This window comes from Oculina patagonica, chromosome 14 (genome assembly GCF_052425735.1).
Source record: "Oculina patagonica isolate OP01 chromosome 14, crgOcupat, whole genome shotgun sequence".
In the NCBI taxonomy this organism is placed as follows: domain Eukaryota; kingdom Metazoa; phylum Cnidaria; class Anthozoa; order Scleractinia; family Oculinidae; genus Oculina; species Oculina patagonica.
Window position 1 is genome coordinate 19047446 of NC_135771.1, and position 25110 is coordinate 19072555.

A 25110-nucleotide genomic window follows, 5' to 3' on the forward strand; every position below is an offset into this window, starting at 1 on the left:
ATCCTTCACGTTCATGTCAAGGCAAGTCACGCTGGTCCAGAGACAACCTTAGCCGTGCTTCGTCAAGCTTTTCTCAATTACACAGAGATGATGACTGTCCTGACAGATATAGAAGCTTTAATCAACTCTCGACCTTTGACGTACATCGGTGATGACAGAAGGGATGGAAGAGTTGTTACTCCGGCTTTGTTAGCCATTGGAAGAGATTTACAAAGTCCACCTGACAACCTACCCAAGAAAGCAGAAGTGTCCCTATCAGAGCGTTACCGGTACCAACAGCAACTTCAAAATCACTTTTGGTCTTGTTGGTTAAAAGAATATCTGCCAAGCCTCACAGTCCGACAAAAGTGGACAAAGGAAGAAATCCCTCTCAAGGAAAGAGATGTTGTTTTGGTCTCAGAAGATAACGTTTCCAGAGGGAAATGGAGACTCGGAAAAGTTGCCGAAACCTTTCCCGGGAAAGATGGGAAAGTTCGCACTGTCAAAGTCTTGACGGAAAAAGGGATCATCAACAGACCTGTGCAAAGACTGCATTTGTTAGAGGCGCACAGAGACAGTGTCTCCAGTGAAAGGAATTCTTCAGTGACTACTCCTATTGGAAGAGAAGAGAACAATGATGATGTTCAGAACGACGTACGACCCCCAGTTGATGTTCAAAGAGATGTGAATGACCGTCCGTCATTGGTGGGGGAGGATGTTCAAGCCCGATCGCGTTATGGAAGGCCGATTAGGCGTCCCAAGAGACTTTAGAAAGCACTTGAACATTTCTGATTTATATTCTGTTCTTTTGTTTGTTGTTATGTAATTTGTGCATGTATTTTTCGTTTTCGCGCGTTGTTTGTCAGTTGTATTTGATGTTAGTTCGGATCAGTCGGCTATAAGAGTTTCAAAGAATAAAGACGTTGAATGTACCTCGAGTCATCTGTAGAGTTTTGTGTTCGATGGAATATTTGGGCCCGTACAGAAGGGACGGCATGGGAGCAGACATTTTAGAGCCAGGAGTCTTAACTTAAATGAATTTATAATCCCCTTCACAGCCACAACTAAATCTGAACCCTCCGAGATAGTAATTAAATTGACGCTCTAACCTCTAACCAGACGTACATGAAGCACTTTCAAGAGAAAGAGTTGAAAGACATAAAATACTAGCTTACAAGGACAATTTTCGACAAAACTGTTGAGACATTCACATTCCAGGGCTGTAGTCAGACTTTAGCCATAGACAAGGCAAGAACTTGCTAGGGAGGTCTGGGGTCATGTCCCCAGAAAATTTTAAAATCTAGAAGCCCTGAAACCCTTTTTTTAACATTTTTCACATGGTATTCCTTCAGAAAAATCAATCTTGTTCAACTGGGGATCGGAGTTATTTTCTCAACTTAACATATTTTGTTTTTCATAATTTCGGATTAAAATCTAGATGAGGCAATTGCCTCGTCTTGCCTCTTGCTAGTTACGGCCCTGCATTCATTACTGCAAATTATTTGTTTGAAAATCTGATACCTTTTCCTCCCCCCCTCTCTCTCTTCATTGTTTTATATCTATGGGTCCAAATGTGGACATTTTATTTAGTAAATTTTGAGTCATGTTGATGAAAAAAATGTTGCCAAATACGTTGGCAAAAATGCACCAATGCATTGACTGCTCTTTAAGTTAAAAAAATGTTTGATGGTGCAGCAGAAGTACTGTGTATTTTAAGCCTTTAAAACAATGTTGAGCTATGGTTGGGGGAAACACTAAATGTTTTAGAGCAGTTTAGGTGCCTCACTCCCATAAATTGCAGAAGTTAGCTTTGACGTGACATGTTTTGTCGAAAATTGAAGTTATTTTTTCATCACAGTTCAAATCATTACGCAGCATTTTAGGGTCAAGGTTAACGAAACTGCCGACACGCTTCCAGACTAAAGGTTGAAAAAAACCCGGGGGAGTTGAAAAGATCTTAACTTGGCACAGATATTATCAGTAATTCACTCAATAACAATTAACAGCAACTTCAGAAATGGAAATTATACTTAATAAGAGGAAAGGGTGTGTCTAACCTTTATTTCCACATTTCAAAACTTACAGGAAATTGCAAATATACACATTCATTCATCAGATATATTTTCACTGGACAACTTGGTTTATGTCATCAAAAGGAAATTCTTGCTGTTTCATTTTGCTAGTATTTATAGGAATGGCGTTTTTCATTGGAATTGCAAGTAATGTTTCAACGGTTTTATCATTTCCTCTTGCTAATGATTTTAAAGTAGCTCATAATGATTAATGCCAGATGAACGGAAATGCGCCCACGAGATGAAATAATCAATAAGTGGAAACGTGTTTTGCATTTACTTAAAAAAGCGAATGTATTTAAAAGTATGGTGTTAAAAACACATGAATTGCATGAAGTTAAACTGAGATCTTTACACCGTGAACAATAAAACAACAGTTAATCTTTAGTTTCTAACATATAAAGTATGTAAACATCAAACATAGACTTGTAAAAGGCGAATGAATTTCTTTTGTTTTGGTTTTTGAAATGCTTCAGTGATCTAAGGAACAACATCAAAACAAAATGAAACTAACTTTGTAGTGACTTTAAAGTGAAATATTTCACTTAGAATTTAGAATTTTCATTCAGATTATATACTTCTCTGGCTAACTTCTGGATATCCAAGCGTGTTTATAATTCAACACGACTTACAAACTGCCTTCAGACATTTTCATACTTGCGTGTCAACTTACCAAACAAAATAAGCTTACAGATTAATTTTACACTTTCGATAAGCTTTAATGTCACGAAAACATTTTAGGGTCTTTTTAGGAAATTTAGTTCTTTGTAGTGCATTGATATTTAGCAATAAGCCTTAATTAATTACCCGGCAAATGCTTGACTATCTTGAACTGTTCAGCATTATGTTTTTAATGTTTGTACTTTTAAAATTTAAAATTTTCACTCACCTTGCGTTCCGGTAACAACTTGAAGTATTGGAGCAGGAATTGTGATATCTATGTCTTCATAACTTTTCCGAGGAACCCATTCCTTTGGAGGTATAACCTAAAATAATTCAAACAAGAGCACATGCCTATATATATTTACAAGATCTACACCGCTCAAAAATTTTCACCACGTGCAGTTAGCCGGAGTGTAAACAGATTGCTAGCTAAAAATAAAGACAATTTTTACAATTGTTCTACGAAGATTACCTTCGCTACACCGGCTCGATGAGCGCCCATTTCTTCCATCTTACGGATATATGCAGGGAAGTTGGAAAACTCGGATAAAGTTGGACGAAACACCATGATTTTATTCCCCTCCGAAGCCATCTTTTTCCCTCAGGTTCCTTTGGCGATATCCACAGGTTAATTCTAGCCTTCCACTCAAGACAAAATACTCCACTGTACAGCCAAAGTTCGAGAGCGTAAATAAACACGTTTCCTGCTTTGCATTTCAATGTGTTAGTTATAAGGAAACGCCAAGATTTTTTCGTTTCGACCACAAAAACTTTTCTCTGTGTTGTTTCTTTGTCCGCGGCTCTCTGTTGTGACATGAGTGACATGACGGCTGGCCACGCCTTCTGACATTACAGACCCCAGTGGGGAGGGGTAAGGATAGTACTTTCGAGAAATACTGGGTACGACCCGGAAAACCGGAGCAGTAAACAAACTCTAACTTTTAGGCGCAGGTGCGTTTCAGCTAGTTTTTTTCAGACTGTTTTACCATTTATTCTGCTCCCAATACTTGGCAATTCTCTTTGAGGAATGGAGGTAGTAAATCAACACTAAAAATGGCCGCTAGTACGGCTAATTCTCACCGCGAGCCCAGGTAAGGTTTGCTATAATGGCTTTCCTTACTTTTAAGGGACTCGCGCTATATAGGGAAAACAACTGTCTAAATGCTCGCGCAAAATGGCGTAAGCAAATGGCGATTTTATTAAGAATGTAGTCACGTACAATTTATGGTAAGTGAATTTACTTTTAATTTTCAAATTTAGAACGAGTCAAAGAAGGCATTTTTTTAAAATTAACAAATTTAGAACGAGTGAAAGAAGGCATAACTCGCACTATTAAACAACGAAATCAAGTGTTATCATAGCGACCTCTGTACATACAAATTTATTCGTTCTTTACAGAAATCGCGATTTTGCGCGACAATTAAGCAGTTGTTTTCCCTATATAGCGCGAGTCCCTTAAAAGTAAGGAAAGCCGCTATAATTGACATCAGATACGCTTGCTTAACTTTGAATGCGAAATCTACATTGTCGTTTAATCTAATTTTGTGGTTTTTAACATCGATCGACATGGATTTTAGCTTAAAATCGTTTTGGTTAAGGTAGTTTACAATACTATCAGTGTAGTCGTTATAAACCCTGGCGTATAAACAGTAAAAAAGTTTGACTTCGCCTTGAATTATTCGCGCTGAGGCCAGAGATCCTTTACTCTGTTATGTCTGTATTTTCGTGGTCGTTAAGTAATTAGGGTCGCCTGCAATGGCTAACATCTCCTCCAATATAGATAGTTTTGTTGTTGTAGGAATGCTCGCAGATTGGAAGCCACTAAAGTCAGAGCAGATTGCCATCATGTGTCAATCAAAACTTGACAGATTTATACCATTTAGATAACAATATGCTTTATACAGAATACGATTAATGCTTATTCTTATGCTTAAAATGTTTAAACCCTTAATTTCTAGTTTAATTTTATACCTGACTTTGTAAGGGGTGTCAAATGGTAAAGTTGAGACTTTGCCAGACGACAAGAGTGATATCCTCTCTGCGAGCCTCTACTCAGCCTGATCAAGACTTTCTTTATAGCCTTGCAAAAGAAATCAAGACTCCAAGAAGGCATCCCAGAAAATTCGAGACGACCAGACCACGGCTAAAATTTTGGAAGGCTTGCACTTTTTGAATGACCATAAATTCACCACCCCAATTGAAGAGGCCTACCAAGGGGCCTTCTGATGTTGCTTTGTCACTCGTTTCCAACCCACCTGTCACCTTTTTGGTGAGGAAAATGTTGTCGCTGTCACAAATATACACCCTTCCGGTGCTAGTTTCTGTTGGCTGTCGGTGCTCTGGAACAAGAATATTGTCACTACATTTATGTCGCCTGTTGCAAAAAACCCTTGGAAGGCCTCATTGTATGCATTCAAAATCCATCAAAAAAATTGAGGGAGTGTACTGCTTAATTTTTCACTAAACAGGGCAAAAAACTGAGCAATTAGAAAGGACTTGACACAAATGCCTTAAAATGATTTAACTAGTTGGATATAACCAGTATATAGTGGTATGACTTCTCTACTGATTGCTCTCGCTTCATTTGCAGCGGTGCTGTGGATGAGAAGGTTCTAGCTGATGCCATAAGAATGACAAACATTGCTGTCAACCTCTGTCTGTCAAACAAGTTCTTTCAAGCGCAAGCAAAACTTGAACCTTGGTAAGAAAATGATAGGTTAAAGTTTTTTAAAGTTTTTTCTTAGTCAGGTGTCCACAATTAGTAGAGGGGACTTTTCCCCTCAGCTAAACACTTTAGACACGTTAATAAAGTCATTCATTCATTCATTCATGACAGTCTTGATATCACAGGTCTGCTGACTGCATAGGAAAGGTGGACTCCTATGTGAATTATGGGGGGATAGCGATGCTCGTGTTTTCTTTTAGTTTTAGAGCTGTCAGTTGCAGAATTTTGCCTCACTTAGGGTTTTCAGGATGGAACTTCAAAGTTTTTACCCATCAAGGCATCTTTTAGAGTTGCGCACTAAAATTACATAATTTAAATGCCATCAGAAACCTGGTACATATGGGGTGGTTGTTCAACCTCGTTCCCAGGGTCTCTCTCTCACCGCCCCCAAGAGCGAGACCCTGGGAATGAGGCTGGTGGTTGTTTAGATTGACTAGACATCAAAAGTTAAATTTTGATGATGTCTTTATTGTCATCAAAAATCACCATGGCTCTTTTTTGCATGTTAGTCTGTTTTATAGCAACTTTTATGAGGGTAAAATATAAAGCTTGCTAGATTGGTTGCCTTTTGGGGAGTATTCCCGGTTCACCCCGTTAAGGAGCCCCAGGGGGGTACTCCGGGATCAAAGTGACGGGGATGATCGAATGGAGGCAAAACTCAGGACCCAGGAAAAAAATCCCTAAGTCTCCCGACATTACCCAAAAAGGAAATCCCTGGACCAAAAAAAACGCCCAAAAAAATCCCTAGTCAAATTACCCCTAAATTGCCAAGGCCGCGCCAAGGCACTTTAGTTTGATTTTAATACAAACCAAAAAAATCCCCTATTTAAATCAAGTCACCCAGAAAAAAAATACCTGCCAAATTCTCCTACCCAAAAAAATCCCGGAATCGAAAATTTCGACCCCAAAAAAAAAATCCTTCGCACATCCCCGTCACTTGGATCCCGGAGTACCCCCCTGGGCCGTTAACATGGGAGTCCCTCCCCTTTCCAAGCCAACTTTCCAAATGATGGGAAGTACAGTACGTATTGCCGAACAAACTGGCTATCAGTGTATGTCAAAAAAAAAAACTTTTGGTCTCAAGGTAGCTTTGCATGCACATACAGTCATGTTCATACATGTACATGTGCTTTCCTTCAACTGTTTTCTGGGGCATCTTTAGATAAGTTTAGGAAGTCCAAAGCTGTGCTCTTGGGATAATTGCAGGGTGCCCGGAGGCTCTTATGTAAGGAATCTTCGGTGCCCAGCTCTTAAAAGCTTTTATGATAGCAAAGTCATTCAAGTCACCTTCAGGCAAAAGTAAGTCGCCTCTGGCACCCAGACCCTGCTAGAGCACAGCGCTGAAGTCTATGAGCTAGCTAGTATTCTAAAATCAATTTTCACAAATTAAAATTCTTTAACATATTTTGAAATTTACTGCAGTAATCCAGCACTTTGTTTGTTTGTTTTTTTAGGGTCAATGAAAGCATGTACCATGCTCTTGGCTACAGTACCATCATGTATCTTCAAGCTATGATGACCTTTGAACCAGTATGTATCTCAAGGCTATTACTTATATCAGATGATAACAATAATCACTGTCTAAGAGGAATTTTACAGGAAAAATAGTTTCATTGGTGTTGCATTACTACACTTCTTGATTGGTTTTAAAAACTAGCACCACTTTCTTGACCAATCAGAAGCGAAACCAAAACCAGTCATGACTGGCACATTTGCCTGTGCTTCTAACGGCTATATGTACAGTGTATATGCCTTGAGTTTTGATTTGTTCACTAGATTGTCTGCGTCGGCCAAAAATCACAATAAATAACATAATTATGCAATTAAAAAACTATAATTACAACAACACATCTTTAAAAATATCATTATTATTATCTTAGACATTGTGTTTAAAATTTATTAACATCTTATTTACTTGTAATAATTAAAATAATTTTTTACACTTATTATTTCCTTCAGCAATCCATTCAGCAAGCAAGCAATAGCAACAAAATTGCTTTGGAAGTTTGTGAAAGGTAACTGCATACCGGTACTTTAGTGTAAATTATTGTTATTCTTGATTTCAGTCCACCACTTCTAACATGAGTGTTATGTTGGGGAATCTCACCTCCCACCAATGTCATTCAGGTTTGATTTTGGCTGTTGCCATATTTGGGTTGAGTTTGTTGTTGGTTCTTGCCTTGCTCCAAGGGTTTTCCCCTGGGAGTCCTCCTGCTTTTCTCTCTTCCAAAAAGCCAACATTTTCAAATATTTCCAATGCTACCTGGATAGAGGACCCACATGAAAACTTGCTTGGGCTGATCGATGTGGCTCTTGGCACTGCACAGCACAGCAGTAACACGCCAACAAGAAGATGAGTATTGGCAGGACTAAAAGCTAGTCAAGCTGTCGGCTGCTAGTGAAAGGACATAAATATTATTAACGCTGGCCAGTGAAGCCTCATTTATCTCCCCAGTAGTGCTGTATCAGACAAGAGTATCTTGAAAGTGCAACAAAGTAAAAGGTTAAGTCTTAAACAAGCCTAGTGGCCCATCAGGCCAGAGCTTATCCTGGTTTCCGTAGCATGAAGCGACTAGGAGTATTTCTACTCCCCCCTGGATGGGATGCCGGTCCATAATTTGCCGGGTTACCCCCCAGCATTAAATTCACCGGTACCCATTTATACACCTGGGTGAAGAGAGGCACTATGAGAGTAAAGTGTCTTGCCCAAGAACACAATGCAGTTGCACGGCCAGGGCTCGAACCCGGACTGTTCGATCTAGAGTCCAGCGCACCAACCACTAGGCTAACACACCTCCTGCGCAACAAAGTAAACTGACAAAGTAAAAAAATGCTAGAGCAAGTTGCTGTGCAGACTTAACCAAACCAATAATTTTATTATTTCTAGGTATAGAAGGAAACATACATGGACTGAGTCATTTACAAGCTGGATTTGGAATCCCTCTTATGATAATTTAACAGAAGGTATTCAATAAATTTGCCAGATTCTTTATTGTATTAAATTTTTCTTTATATTTCTAATGTTTTTAGTGCAGAATGCACTATTGTGATGGTTTGTTGGGGCTGTCGTCCGCTAAACCCCTAATGCCCTAAACTCCTAAAGCGCTATGGTGTAAACTTTAATAGTCAATTAATTAATTAATATCAATTAATTAATTATTTCTTGTGAAGGGGGTGGGGGTGGGGAGTACCTGACCGTACCCCTAGGTAAAACCTGGAGCACATCTACGTTACTTTCATATGAAGATCTCAAACGTATATATTTGTTTCAGAAAACCCTTTGCTCTCCTTGTGGTACTACTCAACGTAATTTACATCAAACGCATGCGCAGATTAGTCTACGTTGTTTTCTGGAACTATCATGAACATCGCTTGTATTGCGTGTTTGCGGTAGGCTTCCTGCAGACTTCTTTGCGCCAAGTAAAAACCGCAAATTAATTAAATTATATTTTGAGACTTTCACATCGCTTTCGTAATTAGGTATGCAAAAACTTGCACCGGGATTTTCGGCGTGAACACCTGATAACCAGGAAACAAATATCCTAGCTGTACTGCATTTTAAAAAACCTGTCGAAAAATATGTTTTTTGATTAGATTTGTTTCTTTAGTTTTTGAGAATCGTCTTTCGTGCAGTCTAAACCGTAACTTCATTAAATTAAACAAATGTCATCGATGCCGCCGTAAAACAAACAAAAAACAAAAGTTTCATATTATCGCATTTTCAAGGAAGACAAAAGTATTTTGTTACAAACGAACAAAAGTGTTGTGATACGTTTGCAAAGATTAGCGTAAGGAAAACCTGGGAAAGAATACAAGTAGCCTGTGAACAGTTTTTCCGAAAGTAAAATAAAGCAAATAAACACGAACATATATAAAACATCATACTTTCAATTGTTCCATATTGCATTCTGCACTTAACAAATCATCGAGATTTTTCTGATTTTGTTTGTTGTTTTAGTTGAGCGACATGCGGAGCTGTGCTATGCTGAGTGTTTGTTTATGAGGGCTTTGCTTACTTTTATCCAGGTAATTGTCATCAATACTACCAGAAACTCATAAGGGTTGAAACATGTAACTCCCTATGATTCGCATATTTGTACAAAGCGTTTGCACATTCGTTTACACTAAGTACCATATTTGGAAAATCACGAAAATCACTAAGTACCATATTTGGATTAAATTCACAGCGCGCGCTAGCGCGCTCGATGGCATAATCTTGTTTTTGAACAAGCTTGGTTAAATAAAGTTAAATTTGTTTAAATTCTCCTTTTTCATCTTCATGAGGTAGTCTGGAGAACTTCGCTTCGATACACTTAATGAATTTCTTTAGTTTCTGTAAGAAATTTACGGCGTTTAGGTCGAAATTCAAGCAACTTACCGCAAAAACAAAATTCTTCAAGCAATTTGTTTGTCCCACATTTGATCTGAAAGTGACCTTTCTTGAGTGACTGATTTTGGCGTGATGAACCCTCTTCAAAAAACCTGGGAACACCCCTCAGCACACCTTTAAAAATTGACAGAGCCTGCTGTTTTAATCTCCAAAGTTGCTAAGCAACACTTGATTGTTAATTGCACCATATTGCCATGGCAACTTTATAGTACTGAGTAACTACGTACTGTTTTAAGTTTGACCATATTATCCTTTCAGAAAAGAGCAGTAAAGTCTTGTTCCCAATGCCATGTAACTAATCCTTGGATTGTCAATTATTTTTTGGCATCACACAATTTTTTTTTTAATCCACTAGATAAGGTCACTGTGGCAGCCAGCTTTTGGTATGGGCTGCCTGTGCACACTTAAACTTGTTTGAATTATCTTACAGGATGAAAATCTGGTCAGTTTCATTCGAGGAGCCCTCAAAATCAGAAGTTCCTATCAGACTTACAAGTAAGCAAATTTTAGCAAATTTACTGCTGGGGGGTAACCCTGTGATGGACTAGCATCCCATCCAGGGGGGTGTAGCAATACTCCTAGCCACTTAATGCTACAGAAACCGGGATAAGCTCAAGCTGTATTATATAAGCCACTTGGCTTGGACAGACTTAACAATTTTTTTTTACCTACATGTAGTGATTGAAGGGGAGCTAGAATTTCTGTAGCACAAAGCAGCGGGGGTAACAGTGTAAGCACATTGGGTTCTACATGTAGGTGGAACCATTTGTGTTCAAGCCCTATCATGGGGTTATTTCATGATGTTTTCGGGCAAGACACTTTACTCCCACAGTGCCTCTCTTCACCTATAGTTACATAAAAGAATACTGTCAATTAATTGCTATGGACAAATATGGACCCGGCGTGCCCAATCGATGAAATTTGATCATCGATAAAATCGATTGTAATCGATAATAATCGATAGCAATTAATCGATTGATATCGGAAATCGATGAAAATCAATGAACCAAAGAGTTGTGAGTATCAATTTTCATCGATTTTCATCAATTGCCATCGATTTTTATCGATTATATCGATTGTCAGTTGCAATCGTTTAATAATGACTTCAGATACGTTTGCGCTAGGCATTGGCAATTGAGCCAAACCTATTGTATTTTTTCCTCTTCACACAAAGTGATCTGTTGTGGAATTGCTGATTTTCATCTAAATGTGTAAAAATTACGAAACACTTGATTGAAAGTGTGTTCAAAACTCTCTTCGAAATGTTTAATCATTTGAAACCCGTGATTTGTGGACAATACCCTCTAAATAGCCCTCCATAATCTCTGATGTGAACAAACACGGATTTGTTAAACAAAGTTTTCTGAAATTACCAACTTCTTCAATTAAGAAGAGACCCGGCCACTTCCCCTTTTTCCACGTATAGACTGACTTCACTCCGGGCTTAACTATCAAAGGTTCGCAGCAGTTTTAACTGGTATTCAACTCTACCGGGAACTCTATCAAAATTACAACACTCTTGGACGTTGCTAGCTCTTTTTTTTTTGTTTAGTCATGAAACGGCGATTTAAATTCCATCATAATGGGCACTTGTGGTAGCCCTTCACGATAGCCTCTATTATTAGTATGTTCATTTCGTGCTTTGTTCGACTCGCAGAACTTGGATTTGAGTAAAAGGATGCGTAACGTATCGCCTTACAAATGTTGCAAGAATTGATAAATGGTTCATTTATTTATTATAATCGATAAAATCGATAAAAATCGATACAATTAAGAGGACGTGAATTGTGAGTATCGATTTTCATCGATTAATGGAACCAATCGATATTAATCGATTGATTTTTATCGATTATATTGAATATATCGATTGGTTTCCGATGATCGATTTTCATCGATTGGACAGGCCGGGATATGGAGGAGTATGAATACTTATAGTCACTTTATGCTATAGACTGGTACTGAAGTTTTGATGTCATATATGGGACTCTTTCAGGTCTGATGCAAACTTTAATATACAGTTCTCTCTTTGCACTTTAACTTAATAATGTTGAATAAATTGTGTATTGAACTATTTATTACAACCCTTTTTTATTCCAAAGTGTAATCCTGTGTTATGTCTTAACCCAGGACTTGTTTAGACATGGTAGCACACCAACCGTCTTCCTTGCAACAATCACCTCAAAGAAAGGACTTTGAAGGAGGTGTTCATTTAGGAATTGGAGGATTTAATTTGGTGAGTCTGGGATAAACTACGACTGTACATCTGCTATTCAAAATTGGTTTAATCTGTTGAAGTGCATAGGCCGTTACTATCTGTGACTCAAGCCTTATTTAAGTTGCAGTACAAACTATCTCTGCACCAAGCCTTCTATTGTATGTCGCAAGTATGTGAGGGAAGACTGGGGAGTGGGGTATATACATTGTAAGGGACGACAGAGCATTACCAATATTTTCATTAAAAGCCATCAAGGAAGGTCAATTTATTTAAAATCACAATACAGTCAACTCTCGCCTTGCGGACACTCGCTTTTACGGACAAAATCCAGATCGCCGGCGAAAGAGGTTTGACTGGAAAATACTCCTGCTATTACGGACTCTCGTTATAACGGACACTAAACGACGCCCCGAGCGTGTCCGCTATAACGAGAGTTGACTGTACCTTGAATTTGTTTATCTTTCAGATGTTGTCCTTGCTTCCAGCCAAAATAATCAAGTTGTTAGAGTGGGTTGGCTTTTCAGGAGACAAGGTAATTGTCATGTAAAAGCACCCAATAGGAGCAGCCGATTAGAAATATAGGCATGCAATGTGTGCAATGAGCTATGTAGCTGTAGATATTTGCACGCATCGTGGGCCAGTGGTACTCGGTGATGTTTTTAATCAAGGAGAAGCGGAATCTATGTTTACAATTGTAATAATTGTCAACGGAATTAGTTTTTGTGTCACATGGGTTTGTTTGTCAGCAATTCTGCAGTTTTTGAAAGCCATTATGTCTTTCAATATAACATGCAAAAGGCTAACATTTTTGCTGATTACTAAGTTGAATCACAAGCTCTTTTAAGATTTGAAAGCACTTCAAAGTGCATGAAACATGAGTGACTTTAACATGCAATGTCAACATTGAGGTCAGCAAAGATTCACTTGTTTTTTCTGCAATGTATGTTACTAGTTTACAGGCTTGGATCATTTAGACCAGGGCTGCAAGGACCAGAATTTGAGGTCACCCATGTGTGCTATGGTGCTGTTGGCATATCACAGTGTCATCACGTATTATCTTGGTAAGTTCGTGTTACTGTGTTGTGTTCTTGGGTAAGACACGTTACCTTATTATAGGAAATTAACGCTTGTGTTAATTAAGGTATTTAAAATTAACGCGGCTTAAATTAACGCGAGTTGAAGGAAAAATTACTTCCTAATAAAGGAAATTAACGCGAAAGAGGGGGTAACATTTCAAAATGAAGGCAATTAACGCGACGTACACAACAATAACAGGTTTAATTCAATACTTGTAGGCGTATAATCTTAAACGAAAACAATGATCATGGTCATTTTTCCACTTTGAGCGTTCTTCACAGTATCAATGATAGTGGCAGATAAAATAATGCTTTTTCCTTGGAATCAAGAACGTCTGGACTTTAACAAAAAATTGGGGCCAAAATAATGGAAATTAACGCTTCACTTAAATAACGGTGCGGAAATTAACGTTAACAAAAATTAACGCGACTTAAATTAACGCGAATGTTTAAAATTCGCGTTAATTTCATGACGCGTTAATTTCCTATAATAAGGTATAATTATTTGAACACGTTCTCTCACAGTGCCTTCAACCATGTAAATAGGTGCCAGCGAATTGTGGACTACTGCCATTTTCGAACTACCGTGAACGGCCAACATTTTTTCGCGTTTTTTCACGCGCGAAACATTCAAGTTTGTCTAGACAAACCGTTGCGCTTTCAACTGAACCGAGAAAACTATAGAAAATTCGACAAATTGTTTGAGCTCAGTGGTGGGGGACTGAGCATTTAAATGATGGAGGGAAGAATATTGTGTCTATCAAGTCTATCAAGAACAGTTGTACTATCCTTCTTTTTTTTACTGCATTCATCAATTCCCGCTGATAATATTTCTATCAAAAGCAACTTCTTTGGGATTTCTATTTCAGGAAATGGCGAAGGAGATGTTATGTACGCGGAGGAAATTCTTCAACCACATTTAAAGGCGTTTCCTAAGGTAAACGTAATTGAAGGAATTATAATTACAAACGTCCATTTACTGAACCAACTGTTTAACTTGCGATCAACTAACTTTTCGGCGCTCTTGTCGGTTACTTAAAGAGAATAAAAATTACTCTGATCTTAGGCGAGCCTCCCTTCTTCTGTTCTCAAAGGTGACAAAAATTCTCAACTCTCCATTCCCCTGGACATTCCGGTCGGGTAAATAAGTGCCGGTTTTTGGCAAATCTTTGTTGAAGCACTCGAAGAATTTCCGAATTATTTCATCCAATCAAAAACTAGCGCGAGCGCTCACGAGTACTCCGAAAGCCATTGCGCGTACAAACTCGTCATGTTGCTCACAGCCGGGACCGTGACGTAGTAGACGGGACGTTGTTTATAGTAGATTCTTAATTTTTTAGTACATTAGAGAGGGCCACAAATTTATTAGTTGTAAAACTATTACGTGTAACCCTCTATAAATAAAGTTTGATTGATTGATTGATTGAAAACCGCGGGCTCGGTCACTTAGCGGAGAAGTGATGTCGCCTTCAACTGGCGACACTCCCCAACTGATTCAGTCCTGCTTCATACTTATGACGTACATCCGTGTAGTCTCTCTGATTGGTCGTTACTCGGGTATGGAAAATCGTGACCAAGAAGAGAAACCAGTCAGACACACTGCACGGATCTCTGTTGAACTACGTCATCAGTATGGAATTTTTCAGGTCGTGTCTAAAACGTCCCTCAAAGAAGAATTGTGCGCGCTCTTGGTATACATGGCCAGAGGCTTCTATTTACTTTGAGGCTAATATATCGCATATTCTTCTTTTCAACAGGGAGCAATATTCTTGTATTACGCTGGTCGTATAAAACAAGTTCAAGGAAAACTGGATGAGGTGCGTATTATTCCAAGCAAGTCATAAAGTTAAATCGAATTAATTTTAAATGGAAACAGGGAATCTTCTTGAGAATATGTTTTCATATTTTTGTGTGGGATTTTTTTATGGGTAAATTCAGGAAGGGAGCAAGGCTGTTCCTACAGTAAGAGTGTTTTAATCAAGAAAGAGTGTTTAAATCAACATGGGCAGTGAAACCCCAATTTCTCCAGCCTCCTGATAATCAAAAGTCATTTCGAAGGCTTTTTTGGCGAACGTATTTTCGGAGGGCTAATAATCTAAAGGAATTTTGCGTTTATTAAATGTTTGGGCGTGGGAAAGAGAAAAAGAATGTCCCTCTTCCTCCGCTCTTGCATAGGATCTTTGGAAAACAGGGCGACTACTCTCATTTCTCGTAAGTTGATATGGATAAGATCCAATCTTCGAGAATTAAATAAAACTTTTTTATTGGGAAAATTGATTGTTCTCTCTAATACTATTTTCCTGTTTTACATAGTATAACAATATTAATTTTGAGAGTTCTGATAAACGAATTGTTGTATTTTTGTTTACAGGCTAACAAGAGCTACAACGATTCAATTGCTGTTCAGTCTGAATGGAAACAGTTCCATCATATTTGTTATTGGGAGCTGATGTGGTGTTATACGTAAGTTTGTTGTCACACTGCAATCTTTAGCTCACAAATGCTTGCGTTACTCGCTTAAAAAAAGATCACTCAGTTCTTGTCACGTTTCGCGTGATGATCTGCAATCAGATACAAAATTGTTGAAAAACTTCCTTGAAAATGTGATTCATTCGTGTTGTTTCCTAAAGAATTGAATTTGCAGCAGCACAAAATAAAATTGGTTAGTGGAGGGTTTTCGAAGCATTCTCCTACATCGTCTTAAACGACTGAAAACGTAACGCAATCGCCAATATCAATATGTCACGTTGATCGAATACAACGTCTGGGCCGCCTGTGCTCAGACTAATGTACTTATTCGTATCTTTGTGTTTCATCAGGTACAAGGGGGACTGGGCCAGAGCGTACCACTACGCAGGTGTTCTTTTGAGAGAAAGCCGCTGGTCAAGAGTAAGTGATCAAAATGCTACAGTACGTTTTTGTTCGAAAGCAGTGAAAGCAAAAGAAGGATTCTGCTCATGGACTTCAACCAAATTTTGGATCAATAGAATCTAATCCCCAGACCTAACACGTTTCCTTTGTCTTCACAGACGTCATATATGTGTCTCAAGGCGTCCTTCAGAGTCATGGCGAGAATAACAAACCAAGAAATAGCCAAAGAAGACGATAGAGGAGAAAAAGACACAGAGGAGTATCTGTTTAGGTAACATAAAGAAAGAGCAACATTCTTGGATTGAAAAATAAAAAAAAACTTTTTAGATTTTTTCTTAGGGTTTAATTGTCACATCCCGCAAATGCTACAACTTGGCTTTATCTCGCATAATTCACTGTGGGGAACCATCCTGTGTTGGTTACCATTCACTTTCTGTTCTATCGCGCACGTAACCATTCTGGACATTCTGAATTTCGTTTTTAAAGCCCCCTCTTTGCTTCGTGTTTGCGTTTAGCTCCTCATCAGTTCTTGTTTTAGAGTGGTTTTACTGATGGCTGTCGTCAAACCAACGACATCACATCTGACCAATCACAATAAACATAAAGAAAGTAATGAATCAATCAGAATTCCAAGCAAATACATGCAACCGGCGCCAAGCGCGGGAAAATGATTTTGATTTCGCTCCTGATTGGGTGTAAAAAAAGGGTGCTTGGTCCTGATTGGTTAAAAAAGCATGCCCACTTCGGATTGGTGATCTCACATTGCACGAGTTTTATGAACTATTTATCAAAGCAAAAGAAAAGCAAAGCCAACATATCGTTGGATCTTCAAACACAAAAATAACCAGAGATCTTTTACTTAATTTTGTCTTTCGTTCTCTTTTTGTTTCGATAACAGACGCCTTCCTGAGTACAAGCAGCGTATTGCTGGAAAATCCATTCCTTTCGAAAAATTCTCCATCCACAAAGCCAACAAGTATCTGGCACAAAACAATCGTCTTTTTCTCCCTGGAATGGTAAGTGCCTAAAATAATGATCAGATTACAATTTCTCTATACTTAATGTATTGTTAAGCAGACATGTGATGAGAGTAAAGCAAAAAGCAAAGAATGACAAGTCGTCTTGATGTATAACCGAATTTTCAGAACTAACATTACAAGAAATGTATGACAGTGGGTAAGGAGAATCAGTATTCCCATCTTGCATGCGGTGTGTATAGTACTATAGTAAACACGGTTAACTTAGAAATACGCCAGAGTTAACTTAAACAAACTAATGTTATGTCAGCCTTAAACAAAACACTTTTCGGTGTGAAAGAACAACCAGGCAGATATCCTTCTGGGTTCGCAGGCTTAATTTTAATTGAGAAAATATTAATCGATCAGTCAGTGTGGAAAAAGGCTTCTGCAACCCTGGTAAGACAAGCCACCTAGAGTCGAACCTATGACCTTTCCGCACACCGTTCAGACGCTCTGCCACTGACTAGCTCTCAGAGACTTCGTGAGAGCTAGGCCATATAACTAGATTTGAATGTGTTTTACTTTCTTGCCCCCAGGAGCTTATATTACTCTGGAATGGCTTCAAGGTTCTCCGTCGCAGACCAGACTTAGTGGAACCAATGCTGAAACTTGTGCAGTCATCGTTGGTTGAATTAGAGGAAACCAAAGGTAAACCCATTCAGGGAGTAATTGGGCGAGTAATTTGAGATAACGAGTACGATTACTCTCTCACGAGGTCCCATTCATAAAATTGTATCAATAACAAAGGTCTGAGCATCTCTTTTGTGTAAAAAAATTCAAAGATATGTTTAATTGGATTTCAAAGAGTAGGAAAACAGCAAGAAAGAACCCATCTTAGAGCAGTTGTCAATTGAGTGTCGTAAAACCAAAACCAAAGTAATTACTCTGGCCAATCACAAAGGACACAGACACTCCAGTGAACCAATCAAAATTCGAAGCAAATACATGTAGCTGGCAAGAAGCGCTGGAAAACGTGCGCGAGTCACGATTGGTTTTGGTTTTAGTTTTGATTGGCTGAAAAAGTGGCGCGAGATTTTTAACCCAATGCAAAATCAAAGCAAACGCAATTAACTTTCGACACTCAAGTGAAAACCGCTCTAGTGCACGTGATTGACACGCGAATGGCGTAGGTGTCCAATTACGGTTATCCAATTACAAAGAGTTGTAATTGGATAGCTGTAATTGGACACCCACGTGATCGTGCGCAAAATTACGCCACAAAATAGGCGTGCGCAGAACCAATCTAACTTCGAGGTTCAACTCTAGTTTAAACTTTTAATACAATTTTCTTTGTTGTTTTTTGTAGATGAAAATGAAAATTACGTGGATGACTGGTGTTTGGGACACCTGCTTCAAGGAATGTGTTACCGCTGTGTTAATAAACCAAAACAAGCAATGGAAAGTCTGCTAAATGCTGTTAACAGGTAGGGCTTTATTAAATCTACAGGAAATCTTTCCCATAACTTCAGGATGCTTGAATTTTTCCGTAATTTTCGCCTCCGCTTTAAGAGAACTGAATTGAAGAAAGACGCGGCTCGCTATCTGGTGTTTATTTTAAGGGGCGCTGAGTTTTTGTCAGATTTCTGGGAGCGACGGTTGCGTGACGATCAAAATGGCTTCTGGCCAGAAGGCTAAATAAAAAGAACTAGCGTCGAAGTTTCTTTATATCTAGGTAGTCGTTGTTTTCAAGTTTCCCACTTTCTGTTTTTCAGGTCTAAGGACCTGGTTCAGGATTTCTACTTGGCCCCTTACGCATGCGCAGAAGTGGGCTTCCTTCACTTGGAAGAGGGAGACCTGGATCAAGCTAAAGAATTCCTCAATAAAGCAAGGTAAAAGAAAATATTATCACACTCGTATAACTATGTAATGGCTCTTTAGGAATTTTGTCCAAACGTTTGCGCTTTGAATTTTAGCCCAGTATTAGAGCGTTTTTGCATTGTTTGATTAGACTAATGCGTTCACACTACGCTTAAATAGGTTTAATCTCATCAGGAATGGGACATGTTTTACTATGAAAAGTGTTCACATCAGGCGGTGCATTCTGTAAATCGTGATCAAAAGATGTCCATTCTGAACATGATTGAAACAACCTCGATTTAACCTTGTTTAAGCCAGATAAAACAAGTTTAACACTGCAGCCGAGCACAAAGGGGGAACGAGGGACTGTAGGACTTCCTAGTACAAGTGAACTTTAAACTCGTACAGAATGAATGCAAAAGCAATTTGTAGTTGTAATTTATAAGGTTAAGTTCGAATGCCGTAAAACCACGTTAATCATAGAACCAGGCATAAAACACGTTTTGCAAACGGACACCTAATGTGAACAATGCAATAACAAAAATGTTTATGGAAAACGTGCTTCGTTTAAACTTGTTGACTCTAAACATATTTTGGAGGTAGTGTGAACGCAGTATTACATGTTTTAATGCTAGTGTGAACGCAATTCAAGTTTTATAAATCATCTAGAGAGGTCAGCAAACACATTAACGGCTGTAACATGCGTTTTTCTTGTTTGATTTGCCACAACAGGAAAGATTACGAAAATCACATGCTGCAAAGCAGACTTCACTTCAGAATTCATTCCGCACTCCAGGAAATCAAACACAGGCGCAAACAAGCTAAAGAAGCGTCTAAAATGGAGAAAAAACTCGCCAAACGGTCCAAAAACGGCGTAAATAACAACACTCTGTCAGCAGACAGTGATTCTATAAGTATATCTCTTGAAGGCTCCTCAAGTCTCACTCGCCAAGATTCAAACTCTTCCTTTGAAACAGCACCTGAATATTCCTCGGAAGACGAGAGGGATCTGGACGAGATAGCCCCAGACAGCCCCCCAAAGGAAAAAATTGTCAGGGAAACTACAGTGTGAAAATTATTCTACTTCAATTGTTTTTCAAGCGTGTGCATTTTTTGTTTTGAATTGTACGGGGCAGTGTTGAGTGAGAGCCCCTCTAAATTTATATAAAATTGAGAAATGTATTTGTACATACATCGCGTTCCGCGAAATAGTTTTAGAAGTATTTATCGCTAGTGGCCAGTCCCCCATTCACTGTCATTCCTTTTTAGGAGCTTTTTTTAGTGTGAACGTGTAAATTGTTAGTTTAAATGCGTTTTATTTCCAGAGTATTTATGAAATGGCTTTAAAGTAATTTGTAAATAAAGAAAACTTTAATCTCTCTTGCTTGGATTTGTGGCTACTATCTAGAAATTAAGTGTAATTTAGCTGATATACTGCAACGGATTGTGCTAAAATAAAATAAAACATAGATTAGATAAAAACATGTAAAGGGCTTGAATCGCTAACCTTTTCAGACCAAAATATATGAATGTTTGTACTCCAACATACAGACCAGACCTATTTATCTTTGCCCTTTTGAACATAAAACAGAAAAAATGGTTTCGTGTTAAACCATTTCTTAGAACTTGACTTTCTAAGACGAATTACGACCTTAAATCTAGTAAACAATTTCTCCACGTGGTCGCAAAACATCCACACAGCGTTAAAAGTCACATGCCCTAAGTACACAAACATCATGTATCCGTTAACGAAATGTCCTTTACAGAGGGTCCTGAAGGGGGAGGGGGGTACAAAATCCCATTTCCCAGCCCAAATTTTGCCCAAATCCCATTTCCCAGCCTATTTTTTGTCCAAATCCCATTCCCAGTAGTAAAATTCCCAGCGTATGGAAAACCGGGCTTAACCGTAATATACTATTTGTTGTTTTGATTGTCCTAAATGTAGTCACTCCGTGAACTCTCCCTTCGGTGAACCCAGGCACAGGCGTCGTTGAGCGAGACCAGAATTATTGACCTGCATGCGCATTCTCAGAAATCTGTCAGTGAAAATAAACGCAAATCCCAGTCAAAATAGGCAAATTCCAGCTCCCATTTTACCCCTTCGGGACCCTCTTTACATCATCTCAACAACCATACCATTTGGGAGTGGCACATGCCTATATTAGCTTGAATAGGGAAATATCCCACCAGGGCTAACCCCATATAGAGGAGAAAAGTGAAACGAAAATGGGTGTTAACATCACTTTAAATCATCTGAATGACCAGACAAACAACAAAGAAAATGGAGAAAGGGAATAAAGTTTTACTTATAAATGGTTTGACTTTCCACACGTCAATTTACATGCAAATATAAAGAAGTTTAAAAACGTGATTACTGGTTTTCCAGTGAACCTACAGATTTCAAATTTCTTCAGCAAAATTTTTCACAAGATGCCTCATGCTATAAACGTTTAATACTCCGCACTGTATTTCGGCTTTTTCCATACATGGACTGTATTTTGTGCCACGGTGAGTATCCTAATTTAAAATGGCGGTCAACTCGCCAATTACTTGAATACTTACAAAAAATTGAAATTAACTCTTGCTGTGTCTGTTAATTTTGAACAACAAATGAGTAAATGATTGACTGACTATCGGTCGCGATCGGTCGCTTGAATGATATGTTGATAATAAAAGAAATAAAATACCCTAGGATATTGTAACTGTTAACTTGAAAGAATTCTTCTACACGTACTTATAAAAAGCCACTTTCCTAGAGCACTCTTAGTGTTTTTCTATGATACTTGTCTCAGAAATGTAAGTTCTTTTCCGAATGTAAGTTCCCCGGGGTAAGTTCTTTTCCCAGGATAACTGTTCTCTCACTAAAGTTTAAGCTTGTTGAGTAGTTTTCTCTTTCTGCGATGACTCGGCTTCTGCAACACAAAACGGCAAATATGTGTAAATACTTACGATCAAGAGTTCCATCTCAATTAACCTTCATTTAAAGTGCACTCAACTAAATTACTCGATTCTGATTGGACAAGAGCAGCACTACAAAACGGAATATATATAACTCTTCTTTCGAAAGATGACAGGAAGTCTTCCCGGACATTTCCGAAGAACGAGGTCCTCAGAGGGTTTCCGAAATTTTTCCGAAAACTTACTTTAATGGCCGATGTTAACCCGAAGAAGTCCGAAGACAACCGAGGAGTGAAAATGAGTGTAATGAACTGAGCTAAAGGGCCGAACACTTTGCACTATACGGAACAAATTTGAAGGTAGTTAAAGGGCCGAACACTTAACACTAAACGGAACAAATTTAAAGGTAGCTATTAGAACTAGTTGCAATCTTCACGCTGTTACAAGTTTACGAAAAAGAACTACTCACTATGCCCTTATTGATTAGCTCCAAATTCGATCGTGACGTCATCACCAATGAGTACAAACGGCGCCCAGTACTTTACTGCACCAAACTTCTCTGACTCTCGAAGACATTTCATAGCCCGGTTTAGAGCTACACTGGCGCTACACCCACGACTTAGATGTTGGTAGAAATTCTTCATAAATTCCATAGTGGCCTCGTCGTCAATTGCCCAGAGTGCAACCAGAACAGAACGAGCACCAGCACCCAGAAAAGCCCTTGCAATACCGACCACACCCTCAGGCGTAACCGTGCCTTGTGCACTGTGACAGCAACTTAGCACAACAAGCCGTGCTCGTAGCTGGACCTCTTGCACATCTGAAATTTTCATCATGAAATCGCTTTCCTTGGGGATTTTAGATTTTCATGTAGGATTTGGAGCCAAGGCAATTTCGCCAGATTTCATTTCGCCGTGTGCTGCGATATGTACCAAGGCAACTGAACCGATCTGTCTCAGCACCTCTTCTTTAGTAGCTTTTTCTCCAATGAGAGGTTTGATACCCAGCATTTCACCTATCATCTTGACTTCCTTTCTCGCATCTGGCAACGGCGACAAAATTGGCTCACCCAGCTCGTTGGTAACTTCCTCCACACATGGATCTCCCACAAGTAGTGCTCCACTCGTTCTGTGGTAGTTCTCAGGAGAATCTGCGATCAGTTTTAAACTTGTCAGTGAAGGAGCAATGCGTATCTTGACGGATTCACTTAGATATTTCGATTCGCCATCTAGAAATGCAGCATAAGGAGCCAGGCATAATGGACCATCCGGGACAATGATTAATTCGTCACCTTGAAGCAGGTCTGCAATGGGGCTAATAATACAATCATGGAGGGTGTGCAAAGAATTGTTTTCGCAGTGCAGTGCCTTTACGGTTTCCTGCTCAAATTCTTGACTGGACGGTAATTTCTTTCTTAGCTCATCCAAGGAACGATTTTCACAGGTAACTCGAGCAGCAATGTTATTTTCTTTGAAAACATCTTTCATTAAACACTCCAAAAAGGTAGTGGCAGCTTCATCTTCTACTTCTTTTTGTCTAAACTGAACATCCGTTCCGTTGCGGAGTACCCATGAATGAATTATGTTACTTTCAAGTGCTAGGAAAACTGCTTGTGTGGACGTAACACGTAATATGTCAGAGATCGTTAGTCTAGGTTGAAGTGATCCAGAAACTAGCAATGCCAAGCGATATTGTAGTTTCATTGAATCAGTCAACGCCTGTGCCCGTCCTTCCTCAGCAACACACAAAGCCTCGCTGATATTTTCAAGCCTAACTAAAGCTCTCCATAGAGCAGTGTAAGCTTGGCGATATGTATTACGAAAGCTTATTTTCCACGTATCTTCATATCGAAGAAGAGCTCTCACATCTTCGAACAGCTTAACACTGGCCCGATAATAATCAAGAGCCTCATGCAAAGCATCTGAGAATTCAAAATCACAGCCAAGGAAATAATTAACCTGTCCTTCTAAAACCAAGTCCCCCAATTTTTTACTAATACTAAGACTTTGCTGGTGGCACTCTTTGGCCTGTTTTAAGTCACCCAGACTCCGGTAAGCATTGCCAAGATTGCCATAGGCACAACCTTCTCCAGCCTTGTTTCCGAGTTCCTGGGCAATGTTAAGATGTTGCGCGTAGTACTCTATGGCTTGATTATAATCACCCAGACTGTAGTAAGCATTGCCAAGGCTACCGTTGGCAGTTCCTTCTCCATTCTTATCATCCAGTTCTTTAGCAATGCTAAGACATAGCGTTTGTTACCCTATGGCTTCTTGAAAATCACCCAGGCACTGGTAAACATTACCGAGAAAGCCATAGACAAGTCCTTCGCCAGCTCTGTCCCCCAGTGATTTGGCAATGCTAAGACTTTGCGTTTGGTACTCTTTGGCTTGTTGAAAATCACCCAGACTCTGGTAATCATTGCCTAGATCAGCATAGGCACGTCCTTCTCCAGCGTTGTCCCCTTGTTCTTTGGCAATGCTTAGATGTTTTGTATGGTACTCTATGGCTTGTTTAAAATCGCCCAGACGCCGGTAAGATTTGCCAAGATTGCCATAGATTGGCAATTCTAAGATGTTGCTTGTGGTACTCTATGGCTTGTTTAACATCACCTAGTGAACAGCAAGCATTGCCAAGATTGCCATAGGCAAGTCCTTTTCCAGCCTCGTCCCTTAGTTCCTTGGCAATTCTAAGATGTTGCTTGTGGTACTCTATGGCTTGTTTAACATCACCTAGTGAACAGCAAGCATTGCCAAGATTGCCATAGGCAAGTCCTTTTCCAGCCTCGTCCCTTAGTTCCTTGGCAATTCTAAGATGTTGCTTGTGGTACTCTATGGCTTGTTTAACATCACCTAGTGAACAGCAAGCATTGCCAAGATTGCAATAGGCACGTTCTTCTCCAGCCTTGTCCCTTAGTTCTTTGGCAATGCTAAGATCTTGCGTGTGGTACTCTATGGCTTGTTTGAAATCACCCAGACTCTGGTAAGCATTGCCAAGATTGCCATAGGCACCTCCTTCCCAAGCCCTGTCCTTTAACTCTTTCGCGATGCTAAGAACTTGTGTTTGGTACTCTATGGCTTTGTGAAAGTCACCCAGGTCTTGGTAAGCATTGCCAAGATGGCAGCAGGCACGTCCTTCTCCATCTCTATCCTCAAGTTCTTTCGCGATGCTACGATGTTGCGTGTGGTACTTTATGCCTTTTACAAAATCACCAAGACTCCGGTAAGCATTGCCGAGATTACAACAGGCACGTCCTTCCCCAGCCCTGTCCCCCAGTTCTTTGGCTATGCTTAGACCTTCCGCATGGTACTCTATGGCTCTTTTAAAATCACCAAGAATCTGGTAAGCATTGCCAACATTGCAGCAGGCACGTCCTTCTCCAGCCCTGTCCCCCCGTACTTTGGCCAT

General features: G+C 39.3%; 2 protein-coding genes and 1 pseudogene across 3 annotated transcripts in view; 1 reads left to right on the forward strand and 2 right to left on the reverse strand.

Moving 5' to 3' along the window:
- LOC144638733 (lysine-specific demethylase 4A-like) overlaps nt 1-3638 on the reverse strand; it is a 32067-nt gene extending 28429 nt beyond the window's left edge. The window contains exons 1-2 of the mRNA XM_078497976.1: nt 3187-3638; nt 2941-3037 (exon numbers count right to left, since the gene is read on the reverse strand). Coding sequence (XP_078354102.1) covers nt 2941-3037; nt 3187-3306 — 217 coding nt within the window. The 5' untranslated portion in view covers nt 3307-3638. The remainder of the gene's footprint in view (nt 1-2940; nt 3038-3186) is intronic.
- On the forward strand, nt 3625-20186 carry LOC144638737 (tetratricopeptide repeat protein 39B-like). The gene is made up of 20 exons (XM_078497984.1): nt 3625-3805; nt 5305-5415; nt 6894-6969; nt 7399-7454; nt 8327-8403; nt 9398-9465; nt 10260-10324; nt 11957-12062; nt 12511-12576; nt 12997-13105; nt 13990-14057; nt 14878-14937; nt 15492-15583; nt 15940-16009; nt 16150-16262; nt 16890-17007; nt 17547-17658; nt 18317-18434; nt 18723-18839; nt 19540-20186. The coding sequence occupies exons 1-20, from the start codon at nt 3768-3770 to the stop codon at nt 19877-19879; spliced, it is 1980 nt and encodes a 659-aa protein (XP_078354110.1). The 5' UTR covers nt 3625-3767; the 3' UTR covers nt 19880-20186.
- Nucleotides 20187-20598: 412 nt separating this feature from the next.
- LOC144638734 (tetratricopeptide repeat protein 28-like) lies at nt 20599-25110 on the reverse strand (annotated as a pseudogene). Its single transcript, XR_013567997.1, has 5 exons — nt 24834-25110; nt 24278-24713; nt 23789-23949; nt 22175-23668; nt 20599-21719 (listed from the first exon to the last, which is right to left on the reverse strand). The product of XR_013567997.1 is annotated as a tetratricopeptide repeat protein 28-like (transcript).

What these genes read in the sequence shown, in the direction of transcription:
- LOC144638737 (XM_078497984.1), top strand. Translation starts at nt 3,768, where the DNA reads ATGGCCGCTAGTACGGCTAATTCTCACCGCGAGCCCAG. An exon ending in TTGGCTTTTCAGGAGACAAG is followed by an intron (nt 12,577 to 12,996) that starts GTAATTGTCATG and finishes GTATGTTACTAG; the next exon opens with TTTACAGGCTTGGATCATTT. An exon ending in TGAATTAGAGGAAACCAAAG is followed by an intron (nt 17,659 to 18,316) that starts GTAAACCCATTC and finishes TGTTTTTTGTAG; the next exon opens with ATGAAAATGAAAATTACGTG.